This window comes from Phodopus roborovskii, unplaced genomic scaffold, assembly GCF_943737965.1.
Source record: "Phodopus roborovskii unplaced genomic scaffold, PHOROB, whole genome shotgun sequence".
Taxonomy (NCBI): Eukaryota; Metazoa; Chordata; class Mammalia; order Rodentia; family Cricetidae; genus Phodopus; species Phodopus roborovskii.
The window spans coordinates 10,318,514-10,341,767 of record NW_026126611.1 but is presented as its reverse complement, the minus strand read 5'-3'; the positions used below and the strand labels follow the sequence as shown (position 1 = coordinate 10,341,767).

General features: G+C 42.7%; 1 protein-coding gene across 2 annotated transcripts; it reads right to left on the bottom strand.

Annotated features, from left to right (window-relative positions):
- On the bottom strand, nt 1-22,930 carry Rgs17 (regulator of G protein signaling 17). Of its 2 annotated transcripts, XM_051206077.1 has the most exons (5): nt 22,794-22,911; nt 6,246-6,322; nt 5,815-5,904; nt 3,869-4,103; nt 1-1,588 (listed from the first exon to the last, which is right to left on the bottom strand). In XM_051206077.1, the coding sequence occupies exons 3-5, from the start codon at nt 5,841-5,843 to the stop codon at nt 1,400-1,402; spliced, it is 453 nt and encodes a 150-aa protein (XP_051062034.1). In that variant the 5' UTR covers nt 5,844-5,904; nt 6,246-6,322; nt 22,794-22,911; the 3' UTR covers nt 1-1,399. The 2 variants fall into 2 exon arrangements, with proteins under 2 accessions (XP_051062034.1, XP_051062033.1); XM_051206076.1 differs by lacking the exon at nt 6,246-6,322 and having other exon boundaries at nt 22,794-22,930.
- Between the last annotated feature and the right edge of the window lie 324 nt (nt 22,931-23,254).

Here is a 23,254-nt window from a genome sequence, read left to right as displayed (position 1 = left end):
TTTTCTTTTTAGATTACTCAACATTATATTCATTGAATTTAAGATTAAAAAAATAGTCTTGGGGATATTGATACTGAAAGATAAGACCTTGATATCGATGTGATGATTGTAATTTTGGTTTTTGCACAAAACAACACTGTTCTGAAGGTCAGAGATTCATGCCAAGGTCAGGTGAGTATTTCATGTAAAAGTTGATGGAATTACAAAAAGTAATATTGGCAGCTAAATGGTTTGAGCATTGCCTTCTATTTGTGGCTGAGGGCTGATTGTTTTGAACAATGTTAAAACAAGTCCTTCTTGAGATACTACATGAAAACAGTTAAGGTCTGACATCGAAGAGTTTCATCTTCATAACTCCTTGTAAAATGTTGCTTAGGAAAATCTTAAGCTTTTCACGGGATTATACGCGCCAGGTGCAATCCCTCAAGGTGTTTTTTTTTTTTTTTCAGTGCTACGTGTAGGCATTCTTACGAAATCTTTTTCTTTACATACCCAAGCATATTGTTTACACAACTATTTTAGAACTGGAAAGTCATTCTTTAATAAGTTAATGACATTGTTGGACATTTGATATATACATAGACTCGTTTCTTCTTTTTACCTAAAAAAAGAAAATCACTCTTGGAATTTTCAACGAGATGGGATATCTTCAGATTGTTTTTGTGCTTTTTAAAAAAACTTTTCTTATCATTTTTTTGGGTTTTTTTTTTTTTTAAACGTAGCAAACTCTTCTGTGATGAAAATGCCAGAGTTTGGGCAGTGAACAACCAGAGGGACCTCAAACTAAGGTCTGTCAACAGGCAGAGATAAACAGCTACTTTTTCTTTTCATGGTCAGAAAAATTGGCTTCAAAGTCCACGTACTAAACATGGTATGTAGCATGGTTAAATATCACAGTTACATGACTAAAATAGCCTTTTTTTTTTTTTTTTTGTATCAGATTATGCTTAAAAATGCAAACCACAGCCAATCTGTTGGCAATTGTTTCTAAGAGACCATATTGCACAAAAGTCCTTAAATACAGATATAAGTTATGCTACTGATTAAATAGTACAACTAAGGGGCAGACAAAGCAGTTGTACTTTGCACATGCGGCCTCTGGAGATGCACTAGGAGTCTGTTCAGAGGACTAGGAACACAGGTTGCTCGCAAGTAGAACAAGTGTTAAATCAGACAAACGTAATTTGGCAACTCTTATACAGGCTTTTCCCCAAACAGAATCATGGATAAACTCGATAAAAAAATGGAGACAAGGGCCTTCACGACTCTCTCGCCAGCAGCCCAAGGGTGCCCACCTGTAGTAATTCTCCAGGAACTCAATGTCTGATGCCATGTAACTACTTATATTTCCTGTCCCAGCCCTCTGAAACGATTTTGGTTTTGGCCTTTCAAATGAAAACTAAGATTCAGAAGAAGAGGTGGCAGTACTTTCAACAAAAGCTTTATAGATCTGCGAGTTCAAGAATCTCGGGAAAGAATCCCTGTGCATCAGAGTGTAGATCTGAAGCTGGGCATCTTCATACATGTGAGGGCTAGGGTCCAGCAGGTTCCTGTTGATCACCTCCCTAACTCGAGAATCCAGGCTGACCTAAAATGGAACAGGCACAGACATGTCTGTGTGGTTTGCGAGCGACTTTTCAGAGAGACTTCATCTATTAAGACTGACACCCACAACCCCAGAGATTGGCGTTTTCAAAGGCTAACTAAGAATGTGTGATATCCCCCCCCCCTTCGAATGCTGAATTAAACAACAGCAAAAAGAAAAAAAGAAAAAAAGAAAGAGAAAAAATTTAGTTGACAGCTATCTTGGCTTCTTTGTGTTCACGATCTCCATGCATTATCGATTGCCAGAGAATACTCAGACTGCTATTCACCCCCTTCCTTTCCTGTGACCTCAAGGGTGACTCCCTTGGGCACAATTGGGCACAATTCTGAAGGCAGAAAGGAGTTCTCCTACCAAAATCAGCACACATGTTTATGGTACTCATTTGTTTCATATTCCGATGGGTCTCACCACGTCAAGGGCGGGAACGCACAGACCACGGAAAAGTAAGCAGAAACAGAGGTCGATCTATAGTCCTAGCCATGTGGTACCATCTAGGAAACGGCTTTCTAAGATCTCTACCAAACAGAAACTAGGATAATGAAACATAATATTTAATAAAAGAATCTTGGGAATCCAGGATACTTACCAAAATTAGCAATGCACTGTTGCTTTAAAAGTATACAGAAATTAAATTCAGTAAAAATAAATAGATAAAAATCCAGTAATTCTTCACATGCCCTTCTTACTGGACAATTAACCTGGGGCACAAAGGACATATTAGGAAAGTAGGAACAGATAAATAGCACCAAGGCCATGGTTAGGGGAATAGATTGAACGATCTGTACTGAAAGCTCACATTAGGAAAAAACACACAAACGTAGGAGGCTTCAACCCCCAGCCCTGCCAAAGGAGGAGGAGAAAAGGAAAATCCTACAGGAGGCAAAACAATCACCCAGGGCAGGGTGGCAGTGGCACACGCCTTTAATCCCAGCACTCAGGGAGGCAGAGGCAGGGGAATCTTTGTGAGCTGGAGGCCAGCCTGGTCAACAGAGTGCTTCCAGGACACAGTGAAACCTGTCTCAAAAAAAAACAAAACAAAACAAAAAACGGGGGGGGGGGGGAAGCACAATCAAAAAACAACCAACAACAATAGCCCAGAGTGTTGATTGTTGATTGCTTTCAGCTGTGATCAGGGTGTTGCAGTGCAGGGCTGACTGCCTCTCAACACACACGGCCTTTTGTGTTTATACTGAAATGCCTTGGCGTAAGCATTGTATGGCAGCCATCTTGATGCTGGCCGCCTTTCTCCTCCACAGGCAGGGCCATGTGCTGTCTGCATGTCTGCAGTGATCTGGGAATGAGCTTAAGCAGATCTCATCAAGTTCCTGAATTTAGCAGACAGGTGTGTTAGACTGACGGATACTCCAAAGGGCTTGCTGGATTCGGAGATCAGCAATTAGTCTGGTTGGTTTGACCCTAACTGGTTTATGCATAGAGAAACTTAGCCACCTCTTAGCTGGACCCCACAATCTTCTTTGTTGGTCTACTCAATAAAAAAATATTGGCATTGGAGTTTAAACGGGCTCATTTTATTCTGGAATGTCATTGTTGGGTGACATCCTGCCAAACACACACACACACACACACACACACACACACACACACACACACACACAGGTTTGCTCTTACTTTTAAACTTGAGAGAATTTTTTGTTTCAGTGGAGAAGAAAACTGAAGATCTGTGTCCAAGGAGAGAGGTTCATTTACTTCTTTAACAGTGAAGTGAAATCCAGTGTAACGATTACTTTTTGGTGTCACATTAGTTATCTTAAGACAAATAAAACCTACCTTCTAATTTTTGAACATTAACAGCAATGAAGAAAGTAAAGGGGCAGCTGAAGATGATTCTAAATACATGTGCACGTGTTCTCTCTCTCTCTCTCTCTCTCTCTCTCTCTCTCTCTCTGTCTCCTGGGCATGCTTCAATGGGCGATAGCCTTTTTAGACAAATGGCCCAGGGGACTCTCAGGCACATGGTCCTAGCATCATGGTTTTAAAAGGGCCACCGGCTTTAAAACATAGCAACTTGCCCCTGAGGGGTATCAGATCTAGAAAACACATACCATTTGGCTGAAGGTGAATGATCAAAGCACAGTGGGCAGACCTGGCCTTCAAGGTGTCTGGGGGTGGGGTAGGGGAGACACTGAATGGAACGCTTATTAAACTACCCGTAGAAATCTAGGCATTAATGGCCTTGAGAGTGGGCCCCGTAGAGTCGCACTGGTCTCAGAAATCCCACCTCGGTGTTCTCTAGACCCTTACCTCTTTCGGCGACAGTATGGAAATGTAGTCTTCATATATCATCCTGGCCTTTTCCTCGACCAGCTTTTTGTTCTGCTCTTTCTTTAAGTCTTCGCAGGCTAGCCAGAAGAGGAGGTTCTCCTCGCTGTACTCTGTTCGGAGGAACTCTCGGAAAAGGTTTCTTCCTGCAGGAGCCTTCATCATCTTGTCAAAATTCTGAGACCAGGACAAGACCTCGTCGGCAGTGGGGTTTTGGCTGCAGACACAGAAACCGAAGCCCATTAGAAGCAACTTCCACACCAGCCGAGGGAGGAGCTCGGGGGTTGAAAGCCTTTGTCACTTGCTGCCCTCTAATGGTCCCGTCCCGCTATTCCTCCTGGATGGATCTGGCAAGCCATCTGAGGGAGTGTTAGCAGTCCAGAGTCACAAATGACCAGATGGGAGCTGAGGGTTAGAACAGTAAGGAGCTATATACCACAAGCCCATAGCTGTCAGACAGCCCTAAAGAATCCCTCAAGTGGTGATGCTTCCCAGAAATGTGTTGTGAATGGACAGGAACATTCTGCGAATAATACTTTTTCTTTCTACCTTATTTGTGCTGTCTAACCATAAGAAGGAGTGGATTTTCCATCTTCAGTATGCGTACCTTATTATTTACACAGTCTAAAATAAGAATATGTTTTGTGCACTTGTCAAAAAATATCCCCCAGTGTTCAAAGTATTCCTTGGGAAGCAGAGGATTTTTAGAACAGGATGAAGGATTTTCTGGACAGCCATATATAATAAGGGTCACTATTTCATTGCCCTAGTCACATCTATTTGCCCTCACACCAAAGAAGGAGAAGCACAAAGCTTGCAGATTTCTTTTTATTTCTAAGATGATCCAGAATCTTGGCTTTTGGCTTTCTTAATTTTTCTTTTACCCAGGTATATTAAGTAGATTTGCAGCTGTCCCATAATATCTGAAGCCCTTTATCCATTTACAATGTTAAATTCGGGACTGTGGAGATCGGCTCGGTAGGCAAAGGGCTTTCTATGCCTCAGAACCTGAATTTGAATCCCTAGTACCCACGTAAGAGCCAGGTTAGGTGGTGTGCTCCACACCTCAGTGCTCGGGTTAGGGGTGGACATAGCCAGACGCCAAAGACTCACAAGCAAATAAGTTTAGCAAATTGCTCTCCAGGTTCAGTGAGAGACCATGCTTCAGAAGGGTGTGTGTGTGTGTGCGCACGCGTAGGAAAAGTGATACACGAGATCACTTGATGTGCACGTCTAACATCTACACATCCACACATGGGAGAGCACACCTGCACACATGTGTATACACACACACACACACACACACACACACACACACACAACACATACTTACTCTCAATAAAAAAAATTAAATGTACGGCTGTTTACCATCATGGTGAAATACTAAAACTTCTATAAAAAACAAGAAAGGGGGGGCTTTATAATTATGTGAACCGTTGACTTAGGTTTCTTCCTTTAATTTCTTGTTTTAGAAAGATTTGGTTAAAATCTGTTCTGGTGGCTATAAAACTAGGAGCTGGCTAGCTGGGTGTTTTTACTGGTTGATTTTGGTAATCCAGTGTGTGTGTATATGCAGATGTTATGTATGCATGTGTACATTTGTGTATATGTGTGCATGTGTGTTTATGTGGTGTTCAGATTCTTGTAAAGTGAATACAAATTTTAAAATAGTTCCAGCCAAAAGTAGTAAAATCAAGGCACTTTCTGCGATAACTCCTGCAATAATCTTTATTGAACTAACAGAGAAAGATAATGCTTGGCCTTGTAACATAGTGAATAGGAAACCTGGTCAATTGCAATAATGAGTAAGATCTTGCAGGGTTAGCTGCTGTCCATTCCTTAAACACATAAGAGATGATGCTTGGGCACAGGGTGGACAGAAGTGCCATTAAACACAGAAATGACTCCAACCCGGCCATCACACTCACCACTCCTCTAGGACCTGGATGCTCTCCATTTTTGTGGCGTGTGGGGGTCTCCCCGCAGAGTCTCCTCTTTCCTCATTCCTGACCGTGAGGCTGTAAAGTAACACACTCCGTCAAGGAAGTTACAAAGAGGCAAAGGAAATGATCAATTTCACAAGAGAAACAGATCACAGCAGATTTTATTGTCAACCATGTGGGGTTATTTAAAATACAGAAAGAGGAATAGCATGTTTAGATGGTGATGGAGAGTGAGAGTTGGTAAGTCTACATCAACTTAAAAAATCATAAAATAAATCAGAACCCACACATGGATATCACTGGCTATTCTGACTTCATTATCACATAACTTAAATTACTTAAGTTCTTTTACATAAGTGTACCTTTACAACCTCAACACTGGACATGCTTTAATATTTGACATATTGTTGTGTTACCTTTAAAAGTGGAGAGTCATTTTGATTTTTGCTTAGTTCTGTTCGGTTTTTCTCATTTATTTTCTCCCTATTAGTAGCTAAGAAGATAGAACATATCAGAAGCCATTACACACTCAGATACCTTTTTAACCATCCTTCCATTCAAGCCATATTTTTGTCATCAATACCACCATTCCTCCAGTCACTAAAGTTTTGAGCAACCAGATGGGGTTCTACGTCCTCAATCTCCCTGTCTTGCGAGAGTCAAGGAAGCAATAGCGAGGTTGTGGAGCAGGAGACCACTGGATGGGTGTGATAGTCATTTTCCATCGTCACCTTGACAGGATCCAGAACCATCTGGGAGATGGACTCTGACCATGCCTATGGGGGAAACACCTTGCTTATGTTCGTTCATATGGTAGGACTAACTTTAACTGTGGGTGGGGCCACTCTTGAGCCAGACCTTCTACACATGTTTGCATTCAGCCCCTCTGTTTCCTTACTATGGGTGTGACAAGACAGTTAATTCATGCTTCTGCTGACTGGAACTCCCCACCTTGAACTGTGCATTAAACTAAGCTTTCTCCAATACTCTGCTTCTGTCCGTGTACTATCAAGGCAATAGGAATGAAGCTGAAGCCGGAGGAGAAGGCTCTGAGTCACTGTGACACAGAATGAGATGCTGGGGGCTCGGAAAGCCCAGTGAGTTCTATTAGAACAGGATGAATTGCTAAATTAAGGCAAACGTCAGCTTAATGGTGCCTTGTGGTAGAGACCAGGGTCAAGGGGAAACGAGAGGCTGTGGGGTGGCCAGCAGAAGTCAAGGGAAGGTGGGATGGCTCCAGGGCTCAGTTGGTGAAAGCTCCCACCTGATGAGAGAGAGGGTGGAAGAATAACTCAGTAAGTGGTCCTTCCTCCATAGAAACCCAAGCTCCTGAGTTAAACACCCGATACTTCTGTCCAGAAGACGTCAGGCTTCGTGGGAACCCATCAGAAGCAAGTGAAGCCCCCCTCCTCCCTGGGTAGCATCTCTTTCATTGGCTCATTCATTCATTCACTACCAGAGGTGATGGAAGTTATCTTTAATGACACTTTTCCCTTTTGTGTTGACTGTTCTTACCCCCACTGTAAAGGAAAGTAGGGGGTCAGAGTGCTCTGCTATGTTGATCGAAAGCAGAGCACCAGCTGCGTGGTGTGGTTAGAGTTTGAGCCCTGGAACCCTGTGTTTTTACTGGGTGCTACTGAATACACCAGGCCCTCTGTTAGGCACAGTCATCAGGAACCGTTAAATATGGCTGTGGTAGAAAGGAAGACTTTGGACGCAGGGAGATGTAGTGGGATATTTACTTCGTCTCCTTCTGTGGCGCTGGCCACGCCCATTGGGGGGTGGAGCCATGAGCGGAAGTGACCTGTGGAAGGAGGTCTGAGGAGGAGCCAGGGAACGTGCTCTTAACTGGCAGAGAGCATCCAGTGGAGCCTACTGGTGTTAATCTGTCTAGGTTGTAAGTTATTTCTCCCTGAATAAACATCTATTCGGCCTATTCGTTTATCCTGATCCTTATTAAACTGCAATAGGGAGGTACCCATGAGTAGTTCTTCCCAGCCTAGAAAGTCTGGCTAGCGAAACTGAGAGATGGTGTCCCATGAGTATATTCTTGACTCTCAGGTTGTGGGAGGAAAAGATGGAGAGAACGCAGCATAGAGAAGACTCTAAAGAATCCAGGTTCCACAGGATGGTGGTGGCGCACACCTTTAATCCCAGCACTCTGGAGGCAGAGGCAGGCGGATCTCTGAGTTCGACCATAGCCTGGTCTACAATGTGAGTTCCAGGACAGCCAGGGATACACAGTGAAACCCTGTCTTGAAAGACAAAAAACAAACGAAAGAAAGAAAGAAAGAATGAATGAATGAATTCAGGTTCCTACTGGTGAGGCCAAGCTACCTTTGAGTCTGACTGGGTAGGAAGATTAATTGGCAAAGGTACATCCTTTGGAGAGAAGAGACTAATTGACCTTGGGAAGGATTCTTTAATTAAAAGAACCATCAACGTTGAAGAAAAAAAAATAAACTTAATAAAGGGCACAGTACATTTTTTTCTTCTCCCAGTTTTGGGAGCAGTGACAAGCTTGTTGTTACTGAGCCACCCTGGAGAATGCAGTGGCAAGCTTGCTGGTATACAGCCGCTGGAGAATGTAAACCTCTGAGAAAAGCGGTAGAGTCCAAAGACTCTGGAAAGCTGTCTGGTTCCAAGAGGCAACAGTCCAAGGACTAGCTGGCTTTGCTTCAGTGCATACAGCCAGGGGAGAGGGACTCAGAGAAAGCAGTGGTATCCAATTTAGTGTGGGCGTGTTGGCACTACGGACGTGCTCGATGTCCACGGCAGCCTAGGAAGCTGCAGCCTATGATACCTGCAACCCCTTTAGGTATGGCCTGTGTCATGGATGACATTCGTCACTTATTCTTTGAGTGAAGGTGTTTCTCTGGAATTTGAGTGTGTGTTTGGGTGAGACACATCACTGACATTATTCTCTCAAATTTCCCCCACATACGTCAAACGTGGACCTTTTGTGACGTTTACAAAAGCTCTTATTGAGATAGGAAGTCACTCGTTTCCACACAGCGTGCAAGAGACCGTACCATTCAAAACCCAGGTCACCGCTCACTTTATGCAACATCTTAGAAACGTCTTCCCTCTGTTCATCTGCTGTAGAGCAACCTATCTGGAGTCCATGTGCGTGAATCATAAACCGCCTCTGAGCATAAATCCTGGCTCTTGTGTCTGTTCCTGTGATGTTTACAAACATCTCAAATGCTACCATATTAGAGCCATCAGAATAAAAGACTGGATTGTGTTTACACCTCTCATGTCTACAGATGGTAAAATATGGACTAAAACATTTGGGCTAAAACTAGTTATGACAGACATTGAGTAAATGCTTAACTGTTCACCACGGATGCCATTCTCAATTTAATACTAGGCACAGTCTTAGCCTTCAATAAAAAAATAATTAACTCCAGTGCCCTAGGAAAATAGGAAAGCATTCCCAGAGACAGGGCTAGGTAAACTAGCCAAATGGGTGAGTTCTGGGCTTGCCTGGGAGACTCTGTCTCAGAGAGTAAGTTGGAAAGTAGATTTCTGACATTTATCTTGGGCTTCTACAAGTCTGTGCATGTGTGTGCTCCCTCATGCAGACATGCATATACACACATGAACTTATATGTGCACCCCCCACAGAGAGAGAGAGAGGGAGGGAGAAGCACCACAAATGTCACCTAGAGATTGCAATGAGACAATGATGCCGGTCTGGCTGGCTGTCCTGACCCTGACACATCTCTCATTTTTACTCAGTTCTGTTCTAAAGATTCCTGGGTGTGGGGCTGATTTCTAAAGTAATAAATTAGGCTCATAATCACTCTAAACTTCTCAGTCTTCTGCGTGTTTGAAGGAGTAAGAAGGGAGAGCACCAAACATAAGAGTTGTGAATTCTCAAGAAGATGTGTGTTAATTCGATTTGACAGACTCTAGAATCACCTGGGAGATGGGCCCCTGGGCATGCCTATAGGGGGCTGTATTGATCATATTAGATAGTGTAGGGAGACTCAACTTGATTGCAGGTGGGACTACTCTAGGATATTGCAGTGTAAGTCAGAATCAGCTGTTCACTCCTTAAGTGTGTGGGGCTTTTTCCTTCACTTTCAGATAGATGACTTTTTTTAAGTTTAAGATTGTGTGTGTGTGTGTGTGTGTGTGTGTGTGTGTGTGTGTGTGTGTGTGTTCTGCCTGCATGTATCCCTGCAAGCCAGAAGAGGGCACCAGATTTCATTACAGATGGTTGTGAGCCATCGCGTGGTTGCTGGGAATTGATCTCAGGACCTCTGGAAGGCAAGCTAGTTTTCTTAACCTCTGAGCTATCTCTCCAGCCCCCAGGTAGGTACCATTTTAAATTACCATTGCTATCTTCTTATCTAAGAAACAAAGAGAATGAGACACAACCCCAGTGCTTATGGTGGGAATCTCCATCAAAGCATACATACTTTCAGGAGGTAAAACATCAACAACTCAGGCTATGGCTACCAAAGCAACGGAGACTCACTAGAAATTCTCAGGCCTGGTGACCTCGATAAGGGAAGAAATATGTCTAGGACATTTCAGAATATAAGAAAAGCAGGCCCTGTCTACAGATGGTGGATTGCTTGGAAAGAGCAGTGTGAATTGTGAGGGGAGAGAAACACCTGAAGCTGGCGGTGGCTTTCCTTGCGCGTTATCAGAAATGGACTGCACTCCCATTTTGGAAGGCAGTCAACCGTTGTAAGAAAATAATCAGTCCTTAGAAACAGTGCTTGAAGAAAGTGGTAAATATCATGAAACCTTTGCAGTTGCCATGGTGACGCCGGGACTGCAGAGGACCACAAACATGTAATGCAAAATGCAGTGAGGAATCAGAAAAGCACACACATTTAGTCCATTGTGACAACATATCTCCAGAGAGGCACCACTCTCATCAGGGAATAGGGATGGGATTACTAACCAACACTATTTCATTTGCGAGGACACAGTCGCCCAGGCTGGATTCCCACATGGCCTCCAACAACAGCAGGCTGGGACAGACAGCATCCTCCACCTTCTGGCCTCATGTGAGCTTTGCCTTGTAGCATGACCACTGCCTCGTCTTATGAGAGCTGTCCACATTTAGTTATAAAAGCAGTCTATTCAGTTATCCACTGATATTAGAGAAAGGCTATCAGAGTGCTAAGAGCCCTTCTCCACAACTCGAGGCACACAGAGCACACACATCAGACACAAACAACACTACAGTCTCTACCCAAACCACCCCCCACTCCCACCCCAGATCACACAGCACACTGAAACAATAGCAAACCATGAACACACCAAAGTCAGACAGTAAGTAGCCAAGGATGCCTTCAAATTCAGGTGGGGGATGAGTCAGTTTCAAAACGAGGATGTAGACATCTCCATGTCCACATGTTTGCAATATAACATGTCAAGAACAGATAGTTTAAAATTTGTGTCTGGAACTGTCATGTGACATACGTGTATGATTTTGGCATATTTAATGAAATGTTAAAGAAAACAAAACTGCTAGGTTTGAGGATGTAGCCCAATGGGTGGAATGATTGCTTAACAGGCATGAAGCTCTGAATTCAATTCCCAGCACCCCGTAATACCAAGTTCAGTGTGCCATGCCGGCAGTCCCAAACTAGGGATGTGGAGGCTGGGGAACCAGAGGTTGAAGGTCAACAGCACCTATGTACCAAGTTTATTCAAGGCCCGCCTACACTGTGTAGACCCAGTGTCAAAAGGATTGACCAATGAGAACCCCGCCACATTACAAAGACTCTAACGTTTTACAGTCATATCTTATTTTTGTTCATGTTTAAACACCTGGAGTAAGAGAATATGCTATTAAAGTTTCGTCCACTAGATGGCTGTGTTTCCTTTAGAAATGCAAAGTTAAGTCAGAAGAAAGTTGGAAAATCTTTGTGTGTAACTACCCTTTTTTTTTTTTTTTTTTTTAGGAAAAAATTTTTTTTTTCATGTAAGACAGTTTGATGATTCTGTTGTTCCAAGGAGTTTGATAATTTTTGGTAGATGTATTAATCAAGATGGAAGAGCTGTGTGCGAACCTGAGATTACATCCCTCTTTTGGTTTTCAGAATGAATACCCCCTGGCCAAAGTCACTTGATTTGGGAATACTTTAATCTCAAAAGATGCCGGCATTTCTGGGTATGCTGGTGCATGCCTTTACTCCCAGAACTCAGTTGGGAGGCAAAGGCAAGTGAGTCTCTGAGTTCGAGTCCAGCTCAGTCTCAGAGTGAGTTCCAGGACAGCCAAGGCTACAGAGAGAAACCCTTTCTTGAAAACAAACAACATCAACAAAATGATGCTGGCATAATCTTATTAACATTGCCAGTATGCCTTCCAATAACAAGTCATTTTACAGTGTATGCATACACATATGTTCACATATACTTAGAAAAGGTTTTAGCTAACAAAGGTGGCTAAAATATAAGTAAATATATGTATGTATGTATGATTCCTTACATCATTTCAATTTCATCTTAGCTTTGGCATAAAGATTTGCTTTATGCCAGGCATAGTGGCCTGTTTTTAATTCCAGCACTCGGGAGGCAGAGGCAAGTGGATTTCTGTGAGTTTTAGGCCAGCCTCGTCTACAAAGGAAGTTCCAGAAGAGCCAAAGCTATGTAGTGAAGCCATGTCTTGAAAACCATAAAAAAAAAGACAAACAAACAAAAACATTTACTTTGTTTTAATATTTGGAAAACAAAGATATATTTTTTGTTTCCAGTCTGACTCTATATTTCTTTGTTCTTGATTTCTCTCCAGATATAAGCGTGCTTTTAAAGACAGGTTGTATTTTTAAAAAAATGTCCTTTCTACTCTCTATTAAATTTCATGCAAGGTCCCAAGACAGGTATTGTAGGTTCACTGGCAAGCTTGTTAGCTTTGGAAGCTACACGGTTAAAATCTAGATCTATTGTGCAAGTTGATGTTCAGTATGCAAGTTGCTCTTCAGTATGAAGAGCAAACCTCTGTGTTTCCTCCAAATGAAGAGAATCGCAGGGCCAGGTATATAGGTGATGAGGTAAGATACAAGCCAGCCATCAGGCTCTTCTAGCCTCAGAGTGGCGGGAAAGCTATTTAAACTTCTCTTTCAGACAGACCACTGTCATTTACTTTGCAACTTATAAGTTGGTGGATGCTTCTGTAGAAAGACAGGTACCTTGGGTTCAGAAGGCCAAATCAAGTCCCATTTAGTGAGCAGACACTGTCTTGGAAATGGCGCGTGAGTAATCAGTCTACTCTTTAAATGTATTCATCAGACCGGAGGTCAGGCATGTGATTTAGTTAGTGTTCTCGTCATAAACTGCAGTGGGTGGGGGCTTACAACCCTAGCAGCAGATGTACCGCGACACAGACATGTGTTTGATAGTTGGCAGGGGCTCTTATTCACTCCCCATTCATGTCTTGACTGGGACTTCCCAGTTGCTGAGCACATGCTTTCCTGTAGAATGGAAGTGGGGAACATCTTTGGGGGCACATATGATTGACAATACCAATGTTAAGCTGTAGGGAAATTCTGAGGCTTTGAGGGTTTTCTGTCTGTGCTGTGCACCCTTTGAGAACATTCTGGTTAGTCGGAGAACCCAAGAGGAAAAAGTATATTAATAGAGAATGCAGAAATGGTGTCAGTTACATCAACTTGCAACATGTTTAGGAGAACATGGGCAAGCACACAAGGGTCAAATCTTACTATGGCCAGTAAATTCCTTGCACACTGACATTTGTGAAGAGGTCAGAAGTTAGAATAACTTTACTTAAGGATTATTTGTTAGCACTACACTCTAACCAACTGAGCTAACTGGCCATGTTTTTTTTTTAAACAATAATAGTAATAGTAATAATAATAATATATAATTTTCTTTTTTTCTTGCGACAGGGGTTCTCTGTGTAGTACTGGAACTTGCTCTGTATTGGCTGGCCTTGAACTCACAGATCTGCCTGGGATTAAGGGTGTGCACCACCACCATTTGTATGTCTTGGTCTATCTGTGGGGCCTCTGGCAGTGGGACCAGGATCTATCCCTGGTGCATGAACTGGCTTTTTGGAGCCCATTCCTAATGGTGGGATGCCTTGCTTAGCCTTGCCTCAGAGGGGGAGGGGCTTGGTTCTGCCTCAACTTGATATGCCAGGCATTGACTCCCCATGGAGATCTTACCCTTTCTGGGGAGTGGATGGGGGTGGAGTGGGAAGGAGGTGTGGAGGGGATTAGGAGGAGGGGAGGGAGAGGGAACTGTGGTTGGTATGTAAAATGAATAAAAAATTTAAAACTAAAAGGGTTATTCATGTGAAGACTGTAGGCTAAAAGGCTTCTACCTACACTATGGTTCGGAAATAAAACTCTTGCTATACAGACTTGGGGACCCATATAAAACTGTAGCTGTAATCCCAGTGCTAGGGAGGCAGAGATGGGGGGACCCCTGTGGCTCACTGTCCTGCCAGTCTAGCCTTAATTTTGAGTACCAGATCACAGTGACAGGTTGTATTTCAATAAACAAGGCAGATGGCTTTTGAAGGATGGCAAGTGAGGCTAACCTCTGGCCTTCATATATGCACATGAGCTCACATGTAGGGTCCCAACACATGTGGACTTGTATGTGCATGCACACAGGTTTGCTTATGTTCTTAAATCCACATCTTACTAAGGAAGAAACTGAAGCTCAGAGAGATTAGGAGACTTGTCAACGGCTTCAACTGTCAACGGCTTCATGTTTACATGTGACAAAAGGGACATGCCAGATCTGCCTACACCCAGGCTGACTTGTCTTCTCATGCTGTGTCCTGAAAGTCAGTTTTATTTAAGGGAAAAATATCTTGATTTTTTTTTTTTTTTTGTGTGTGTGTGTGTGTGTGTGTGTGTGTTATCTTTAAATGTGACAGGACAGCTTCTATTCGGGATGAAACACAAGGAACTACCATTGTATTGTCGCTTAAGAATGAATCATTAGAATGTTTCCATATTTTTATGTAATATATATGTTTTTATAAAAAAATACAGGCAGGCATTTGCTTTCTACTTGGCAAGAGAGTGTGTCATCCATGAGAGGAATGTTCATATATCATATTTGACATAAAAACAAGATGTATGTGATAATTAATATTAGTTATGAATTTGACACCATCTAGAGTTACCCTCCATGAATGCCTGTGAGGGAATGTGTAGATTAGGTCAACCTCTGGTCATGCTCATGACACTTATGAGAGATTCTCTCAATTAGGTTGATTCATATGGGAAGATCCATCCTAAAGGTGGGCAGCACCATTCCCTAGGCTCCGATCCCCAGTGAATAAAAGCAGGAAGCCAGCATCACTCCCCCTTTGCTTCCTGACTACAGATGCAATGGGACCAGCTACCTCTAGCCCCTACTGCCCGGACTTCCCTGAAGCAATGGAGCATCCTTTGAACTATAAGCCAAAATAAAAAAGTCTTTCCTAACTTACTTTTATTGGTGGGTGTCTCTTTTTGTTTGTTGGTTTGCTTTTTATCACAGTGACTGTCTTAGTTTCCTTTCCTGTGGTTATAGTGAAATACCCAAACCAAAGCAACCTAAGGAAGGAAGGAGCTCTGTCTACCATTGTTGGGAACTCAAAGTAGAAGAAACTTGATGTACTTAGTCACATGACACCCACAGTCAAGACAGAAGAGCAAGGGTTAATCATGCAAGTGTTCTAGCTAGCTTTTTCCTTTTTATTCCAGAACCCCAAGTCCAGGGAAAGGTGGACTGTCCTCCTATACCAGTTAACATAACTAAAGCAATCCCTTACAAGCACTTCCCCCAAGTGATTCTAGACTGTACTGAGTTGACAATTGAAACTAACTGTCGCAACAACAGGAACAGGATCAAGACAGTATGATTGCCACAGCATTTACCACAGAGCTATTTCAGCAGGATAATTATAGCATAAATGTTATTTTCACCAAAAGTCAATGTTTTATCTAACAAGGAAAGGAAGCAAACACGCTTGAATGATATCTTAAAAATATTAGGCAGATTGCAAAGGTCAACCATGAAAGAAAGTAGGCTAGGTAGGCCCTAAAGAAAGAATGAAGAATTTTAATGAGGATTGAATTTCCAGTTGTCTTGGCCATGGAGGAATTTACTTTAAGAAAAAAAGAAAAAAAAAAAAAAAGGAGCTGGGTGTAGGTGGCGCACGCGCGCGCACACACACAGGAGGCAGAGGCAGGCAGATCTCATAGATTTTGGGGCCAGCCTGGTTTACAAACCGAGTTCCAGGACAGCATGGAAATCTAATTTCCCTCACACTAACATTTTACTCTCAAAGGGTCACAGAGTCTCTGAACATTTAAAGAGGATTCACTTTTTTTTTTTTTTTTTACCCTCTATCAGCAGATTTTTTTTTTTTCTGTCAGACTTTCTCCTCCTTGAGCACCTTAGGGAGAAAACTGGTCCTCACAAAGTTCACCAACAACTCATAAACTGTCTAGATCATAAGACGCTGTGGTTGTGTTCTTTGTGAGAGCTCTTAGGTGATCTTATCTTCAGGCCCTGTGAGCACCTTCTCCACTCTGACCTTTCATTGTAGGTCTGTCCTGAGCTTTCAGCCTGTAGCCTGCTGGCCAGGCATGGCTCTCCTCTCCTGGACATTGAATCCTGATGGGTTCCAGACTGTCACCATTAATGCCAACTTACCCTACAGATTTCAAATCCTTTCCACAACTAACACATGGGAGGTTATGGAGGCATCATCTTATCTTTGGACTGAACAACTTCCTCCTCTTCTATCTGACAGATAAATCTTTCAAAAAATGTTATTAAATACTTATTCATCTCTTGTATGATGTGTATGTAGTGTTTTCTCTTCTTCTACCACCTGGGGATTGAACTCAGGGCCTCTGGCTTGGTGGCAGGTGCCTTTACCCACTAAGCCATCTCACAAGCCCATTGGTCTAGGATTCGGGTAACACTTGAGACTGTCCTCAGAGCAAACTGCCTTTCCATACCACATCTACTTTCCTCCTTCCTGTACCTTCAATGGCCTTCTTCATGTCGCTGTCCCTGGTAATGGGCTGGCAGGAGCTATTCAGGAAATTCCCCCCATGTCAATGTGGGATGGCATTTTAAGCCCAGACTTCAGTGCAAGCTATGTTCCTGATGATTCTGCTACAAATGCTTTGAAACTCTGCACAGAGCAAATGATTTTACAGGAATAGGTTATGCTCCATGCGAGATGAATCAGCTCTCTGAGGGCGACAGGTACACAGGAGACACTTATTCACCACGGTCTCTAATGAGATGATTCAGCTTGCGTATTATGAGTCTCAGCATTTATAGGGAGCGCTTTCTTCACCATGGTGCAGACTCGGATTTCTGTTTTCCTTTTCAAAAAATATCCTTTGGCTTTGAAAGCATGCATCTTAGTATTTCCATTGGCAGGGACCTCAAGGGTGACAGCATCAGAGGAAAACATGGGACATTCTTTTTGCACTGTTTTGAATTACAGAGGCTGTGGTACTTGTTAAAAATGGAGGGAGGGACAACAGAAAGCATGTTTATGAAGGTCTCAACATTTACTTAGTGAGGTCTATCCCACGGTCTTGGAATTCTGGGAACTAATGCGTCTCAAAAAGAGACAGCTTCAGTTTCAAAGGACTAGTTAATTTACTAAATTTATTCTGTGACCAATCTTTCCTGTAAAGAATCTAGTGTCACTGGCCAAATCTGGTGAGCAATGCCCCAAGTAGCATTGGAGACTGTGAGTTCAACTGGGAAAGTTGTACTTATCAGTGTCTTGTAACAAGCCTGGGAATGAAAAGTTTGTAAGTCTCATATTAATGGGGACTAATCAATCAACTACATATCAAGAGGCCCACCATCTAATCCTACCTTTGTAGTGGGTAGACTTCCCAACTTATGAAATTAAAACATATATTTCTATCATCATCTTTTTTTTTTTTTTTTTTTTTTTTTTTTTTTTTTACTGGAGATAGTTTTGTTTTTTATTTTGGCCAGTAGTTTCAAGGGACATTAATTCATCATATCAGGGAAACTTCTGTGAAGATGGGAGCTTGTGGTGGCTGCTCCCTTTATAAGGAAGGACATGCAGGAAGCAGAGAAAGAGGTAGACTTGAATCAGGTGTGCAATAGCCCTCAAAGGTCTACATCAAGGAGCCCAACCTTTAAAAAAAAGATTATGCAGTCTCCTAAAATGGCGTCATCAGCAAGTGACCAAATGTTCAAATACAGAAGCCGGTGGGGAACATTTTATCTGCAAATCACAATATTGTGTCTAATACACAAAATAGCCAGAGGAAGAGTGATTCCAAGGAAAACAGAAAACAAGAGCTCAGGATGGCTTCAGCCAGGAATTTTCCAGGTTCTTATTTCTTATAGCCATGACCTGACTGACTGTGCTGGTTAACCCTAACACAAACTAGTGCCATTTAGAAAGAGGAAGCCTCGAACGAGAAAATGTCCCCATCAGATTGACCTATTGACAAACCTGTAGTGCATTTTCTCTGATTGATGTTTGACATGGGAGGGTCCAGCCCAGTGTGGGAGGTGTCACTCCTGGGCTGGCGGTCTTAGGTGTCATAAGGAACCAGGCGAAGCAAGCAATAAGGAGCAATCCAGTAAGCAGCACCCCTCCATGGTTTCCACATCAGCTCCCACTTCCCTTTCTTATTCCCTCCCTTTCGTCCTTCCCAATTCCCTCCCTTTCTTAAATCCCCGCTCTTATTTCTCTCAGCGATGGACTTTTACATAGAAGTATAAGATGAAATACAGTTTCCTCCCCAAGTTACTTTTAGTCATAGTGTTTTATCACAGTAACCGAAACACTCACTAAGACACTGACCATCACTCATCATCATCAGATTTTGTGGAGTGTACTTTGGGCAGTCATGGCTCACATATAAGACAGTGTATAAACCTCACTTTCTTGACATTTCTTCTTGAAATGGAGGACACGAGGGAACAAAAGAAAGAGACAGTGTTAGGGAAGGACGTGGTTCTTTCACAAGGCGACAGTTCAGAGCAGTCAGTACGAAGGATGTCCCACTCCAGGCTTTGAGGAGACTGCAGAGATACCCAGCAGGAACACACTCTGCTCCCCCTTTCTACAATGACATGCTGATAATTCTATGAGGAGGAGTAAATTATTAGATGAGAGACGGCTGCCAGTGAAGTATGGACAAGAAAAGCAAATTTGAAAGAAATGCTACAGTATTTTAAAAGCCCATATTGTGAAGCCATGACGAAGCATTTACACTTATGCCTAGACATAGAAATTTAGTTTTTCAGCCCTTTATTTCCTTAAAAGGAAGTGAAAGCAGTCACACGGCAGTCCCTACCCATGGTGACAGTGTTCCATGTTTTGATTCCTAACGCTTTTTAGGCTCCAAATTACATTTTTCTCATGGAGCTTTTTGTTCTTCTCCTTTGACCTAGCCTGGAAAATTTAAAGACCATCTCTCTCTCTCTCTCTTTTTTAACTTTCTCACTCAAAAAAAAAATAAATAAAACCTTAAAAATGTTACTTTCCTAAATTCAAAGTACAAAAATAATGAAATTCTAAAACCTCTGTGTATAAAGGACATTTTCATCTGAAATTATGTGAACAATATTATGAGTAAAATCCATAGCGCAAGGCAATTGAATTTTTGTGCTTTGTGAAAAACCTAAATTGCTTGTATCTAGAGACATGAATAGGAGAAGGGGTGGGGGAGGGGTAGGAAAAGGGAAGGCGAGGGGATGAACATACAAAGTACACTTAATGCTAAAACATCTATCACTCTGTACAATGAATATAAACAATAAAATTTCACATAAAAAAGAGAAACTATCTGTCATCTCTTATATTCCTGGTGAATATGTAGACTATAATTTTAAGTCCTAGACTTAGGCAGTCGTGATCCACTGCAGACAAGGGCAGTTTTGACAACTAGACTCTAGCTTCAGGCTAGCTAACAGAGCACCCAGGCAAGGCATCATACCTTTGGGGGTGTCTAAAACACTGTCATTCAAAAGGCTGATGCAGTTTCTAAAAGCTACTTGGTTCTTGAGCCTTAGTCTGTGTCTTGTGACAATTTGATGCTGATGAACAAGTTGGGGTATTTGATTATTCAACACATATAGTCACATTGATGTCTACGAGGCAATGAAATCAAATTTCATGGAGTGTAGTTACACACCACATAAGAATGTTTCAATCAGTGACAGACATTAGGTAACAGTGGTCCTTGAATATAACGGAGCTTAACGTTCCCTCTCCTAGCAACAACTTAAGCACTGTTGTGTTGCGGTGCAACACATTGCCCCCCTCATCTATGATGACACTGGTGTAGGCGATCACGTATCCCGTAGGTCATATGAACACACAGCACATGTAGCTATGTGAAGTACACGCTTGCTACTGAAAGTTGGTATCTGTTTTTGTATTTACTATATTGTGCTTTTTATTGGTAGAGTGCACTAATAGGTATAATGTCACAGGGATGGGGAGCTAAGAGCACTGGTTGTTCTTTGGAGGATCCATGCTCAACTCCCAGCCACCCCTTAGTGGCTCACACTCGTCTATAACTCTAGTTCAAGGGGATCCGGTGCCCTCTTCTGGCTTCGGCAGTTATTGCAAGCATGTAGTGCATGGACATACACACATAGGTAAAACACCCACACACGAAAATAAAAATAATATCATTCATAAAAGTAGTCCCAAAAGCTACACCGACAGCATCCGTCTCCTGCCCAGGGAGTCCTCAAGGAGAGACATGGAGCGATTGACCTGCATGGTCTAGGTTTGCTTAGGTATGATGTTATGTAAAGGAAGAAATGAATGACCATGTTTACAGTTTTCAGACTATGCCCCTGTTGTTAAAATCACAAATGTCTGTATTTGTTAGGCATCTAGCAGAGTGCAGCCCAACTTTAAGACTATTGTAGAGTGTTTTAATTGTGAAAGTAATGAAGAACTAGGGGCTGGAGAGATGACTTGGCGGTTAAGCTCACTTGCTGCTCTCCCCGGGGAGCTGGGTTCAATTCCCAACACCCACATGGCACCTCAGAACCATCTGTAACTCCAGTCCCTAGAGATCTGACACCCTCTTTTGGTCTTTCCGGGTACCAGGGAGGCACATGGTGCATAGGTGTACATACAGGCAAAATATCCACACACATAAAGATAAATTTAAAAAAATTAAAAACTACATTTTACCGGGCAAACAAAACAATAGCTTATCTCAAGAGCATGGTAAATAGCTAATGAGAAGTAGAAGCCCACCTTTAAGAGCATGTAACCGTATTTCTGATGTTTAGACAGAATTTAGAATAAAGTAGTTTGATTTCCTAGGATAATTTCTGTGTCGTGTCTACATGCTGCTTCTAAGCTTTCATTATGACGTGTGTGTGTGTGCTCTTGCGTGTGCAGGCATGAGCATGCTGTGACAGGGGTGGGGAGTCAGCAGACAACCCCTCAGGGTGGCCTCCCTGCTTACGCCATGTTGGTTCCAGGGGTCAAAATGAGGTCACCGGGCTCATACGGCACCGTTTGCCTGCTGAGCCATCTCACTGGCCCAACATGCTGTTTTTTGTTTTGTTTTTTTAATTTTGCACTACACTGTTTGAGCAGATTTTATTATTCCAAAATGCAATTTCCCATTGCCCGGGGAGCTAAATCATATTAAATGCTCACTCTGTGTCATATGCTCCTCTTAGCGTACCACACATAGCATCTCATTTCATTTTATAGCTTTATGAGGTATGGGTTCACATTAGTTATTTGACAGATGAGGCTTGTGAGGACCAGAAAGATGAGCTAACTTATTATCGGTCACGCAGTTGGTCACAATTTCATCTCTGGCAGTCTGACTTAAGAACTCTCACTAGGTGTTTCACGGGTTAAGACTTGTACTCAATAGTCTCTGTAGGAGTGATGAGAAAACAAAAACAAATAACAAAAACAAAAAAACAAACGTAACTATGGTATGGCAGACAGTAACCCCATCTAGAAATCACTTTCCTCCATCCGAAATTGAATGCAGGCTAATTGTGTATGACTTTCCCTAACAGAGAATCGTCACTTAGGGAGCAAATTTTATACTTATAAAAATAACCAGTCTGAGCCTTCCTGATGACTGCAATACCTGGAGGTTTTCTGAGCCTGTAGAGTTCTTGATCAGCTGCAACTTGTTCATCATCAAGAGAAGACCACCACGTCACTACTACGAGGACACACTTCCATCCTCTGCCCTGGCCACGGTGAAGTGGGACCATATCAAAAGGCCAACCTCCGCGGACATCAGGAAATATTGGAGGCCGTGTAGAGGATGGTTCAACCACATGGGTCTTCTGCCAGGTTTTGAAATGGACCAGGGAGACCAAGTAGCCACTGCTACCCTACTAGTTCTACTTATACAATGGGGTCTTGAAAGACCCCCAAGCGTAGGATTCGATGAAAAGTTCCAGTGAGTCTAGTCTCATCTTGAGCTATCTAATCCATGGAACTCTCAGATTTTTGAATGAACTGATTTTCCCATTCACTGCACTTTGTGAATCTTGAACCTTGAAAGAGACCCGAATCACTGACGTTTAGCCCAAGACAGGAACCTTGGAGACCAGCTTGTCTTCTCTTTATGGTTTGAAGAGGGGGGAAAAAAGAATAAGCAGATATCCCTGCATGTGTCAGTGGTTAAATTGCAACAAACATCATATTCTTTGTCTCTAATAGGTAAGGTAGGTAATCTTATAACTGTGATCTTATTTTTGCCCATATCCCTAAGAAGCACGCACAGAGGAAAAAGCATGACATGAGCAATTTTCCGTTCTTTACCTTGCTAACATTTTAATGTCAGTGCTAAGGGAGCTAATTTTGCTCCTGGGATGCTTGTCTTACGTCAGTGACGGTTTTCAGAAATGTCTCCATACACGGTGGGCAAGGCGAACAGGTTGCCAGGCTTCTGTGGGACGAAGCTTTGGTAAGTGTGCTGACACCAGGTGTGGTATGGACTTACCAGGAGCAGCTACAACAGCAGCACCAGCAGAAGCAACAGGTGTTGTTGGGCCTCTGGTTTCCAGTTGCTTGAGACACAGCCTGTGTTCCTTCATTTTGGGCTTGCTGCCTTTTTCTCATTTCAGCTGCTTCAGAGCCCAGCTGGCTGAAGGGAGACAGGAAATACAAGGTTGTGTGAAAAGCCAAGTCATAAAGGTAAGTGAAAGGAAACAAGATTAGACACAATGAATCAGAAATGGAAATCTCAGAGCATTGGGATGATCTCTTCTCCGAATAAGCCCCGGGATCTGGAGAGACGGCTCTGTGGTTAGGACCATTGGTTCCTCTTGCAAAGGACCCAGGTCAATTCCCAGCACCCACAAGGGGACTTGCAAGAAGCCTGGAACTCCAGTTCCAGGAGATCTGGTGCCCTCTTCTGGCCATTTGAGGCATTGCACACACGTGGCACACATACACAACATG

Coding starts and splice junctions, on each gene's coding strand:
- Rgs17 (XM_051206076.1), bottom strand. CDS start 22,912: ATGAGAAAAAGGCAGCAAGCCCAAAATGAAGGAACACAGGCTGTGTCT. Junction 5,905..22,793: donor TGCTGTTGTAGCTGCTCCTG/GTAAGTCCATAC, acceptor GTTACTTTACAG/CCTCACGGTCAGGAATGAGG. Junction 4,104..5,814: donor ATCCAGGTCCTAGAGGAGTG/GTGAGTGTGATG, acceptor CTGTGTCTGCAG/CCAAAACCCCACTGCCGACG.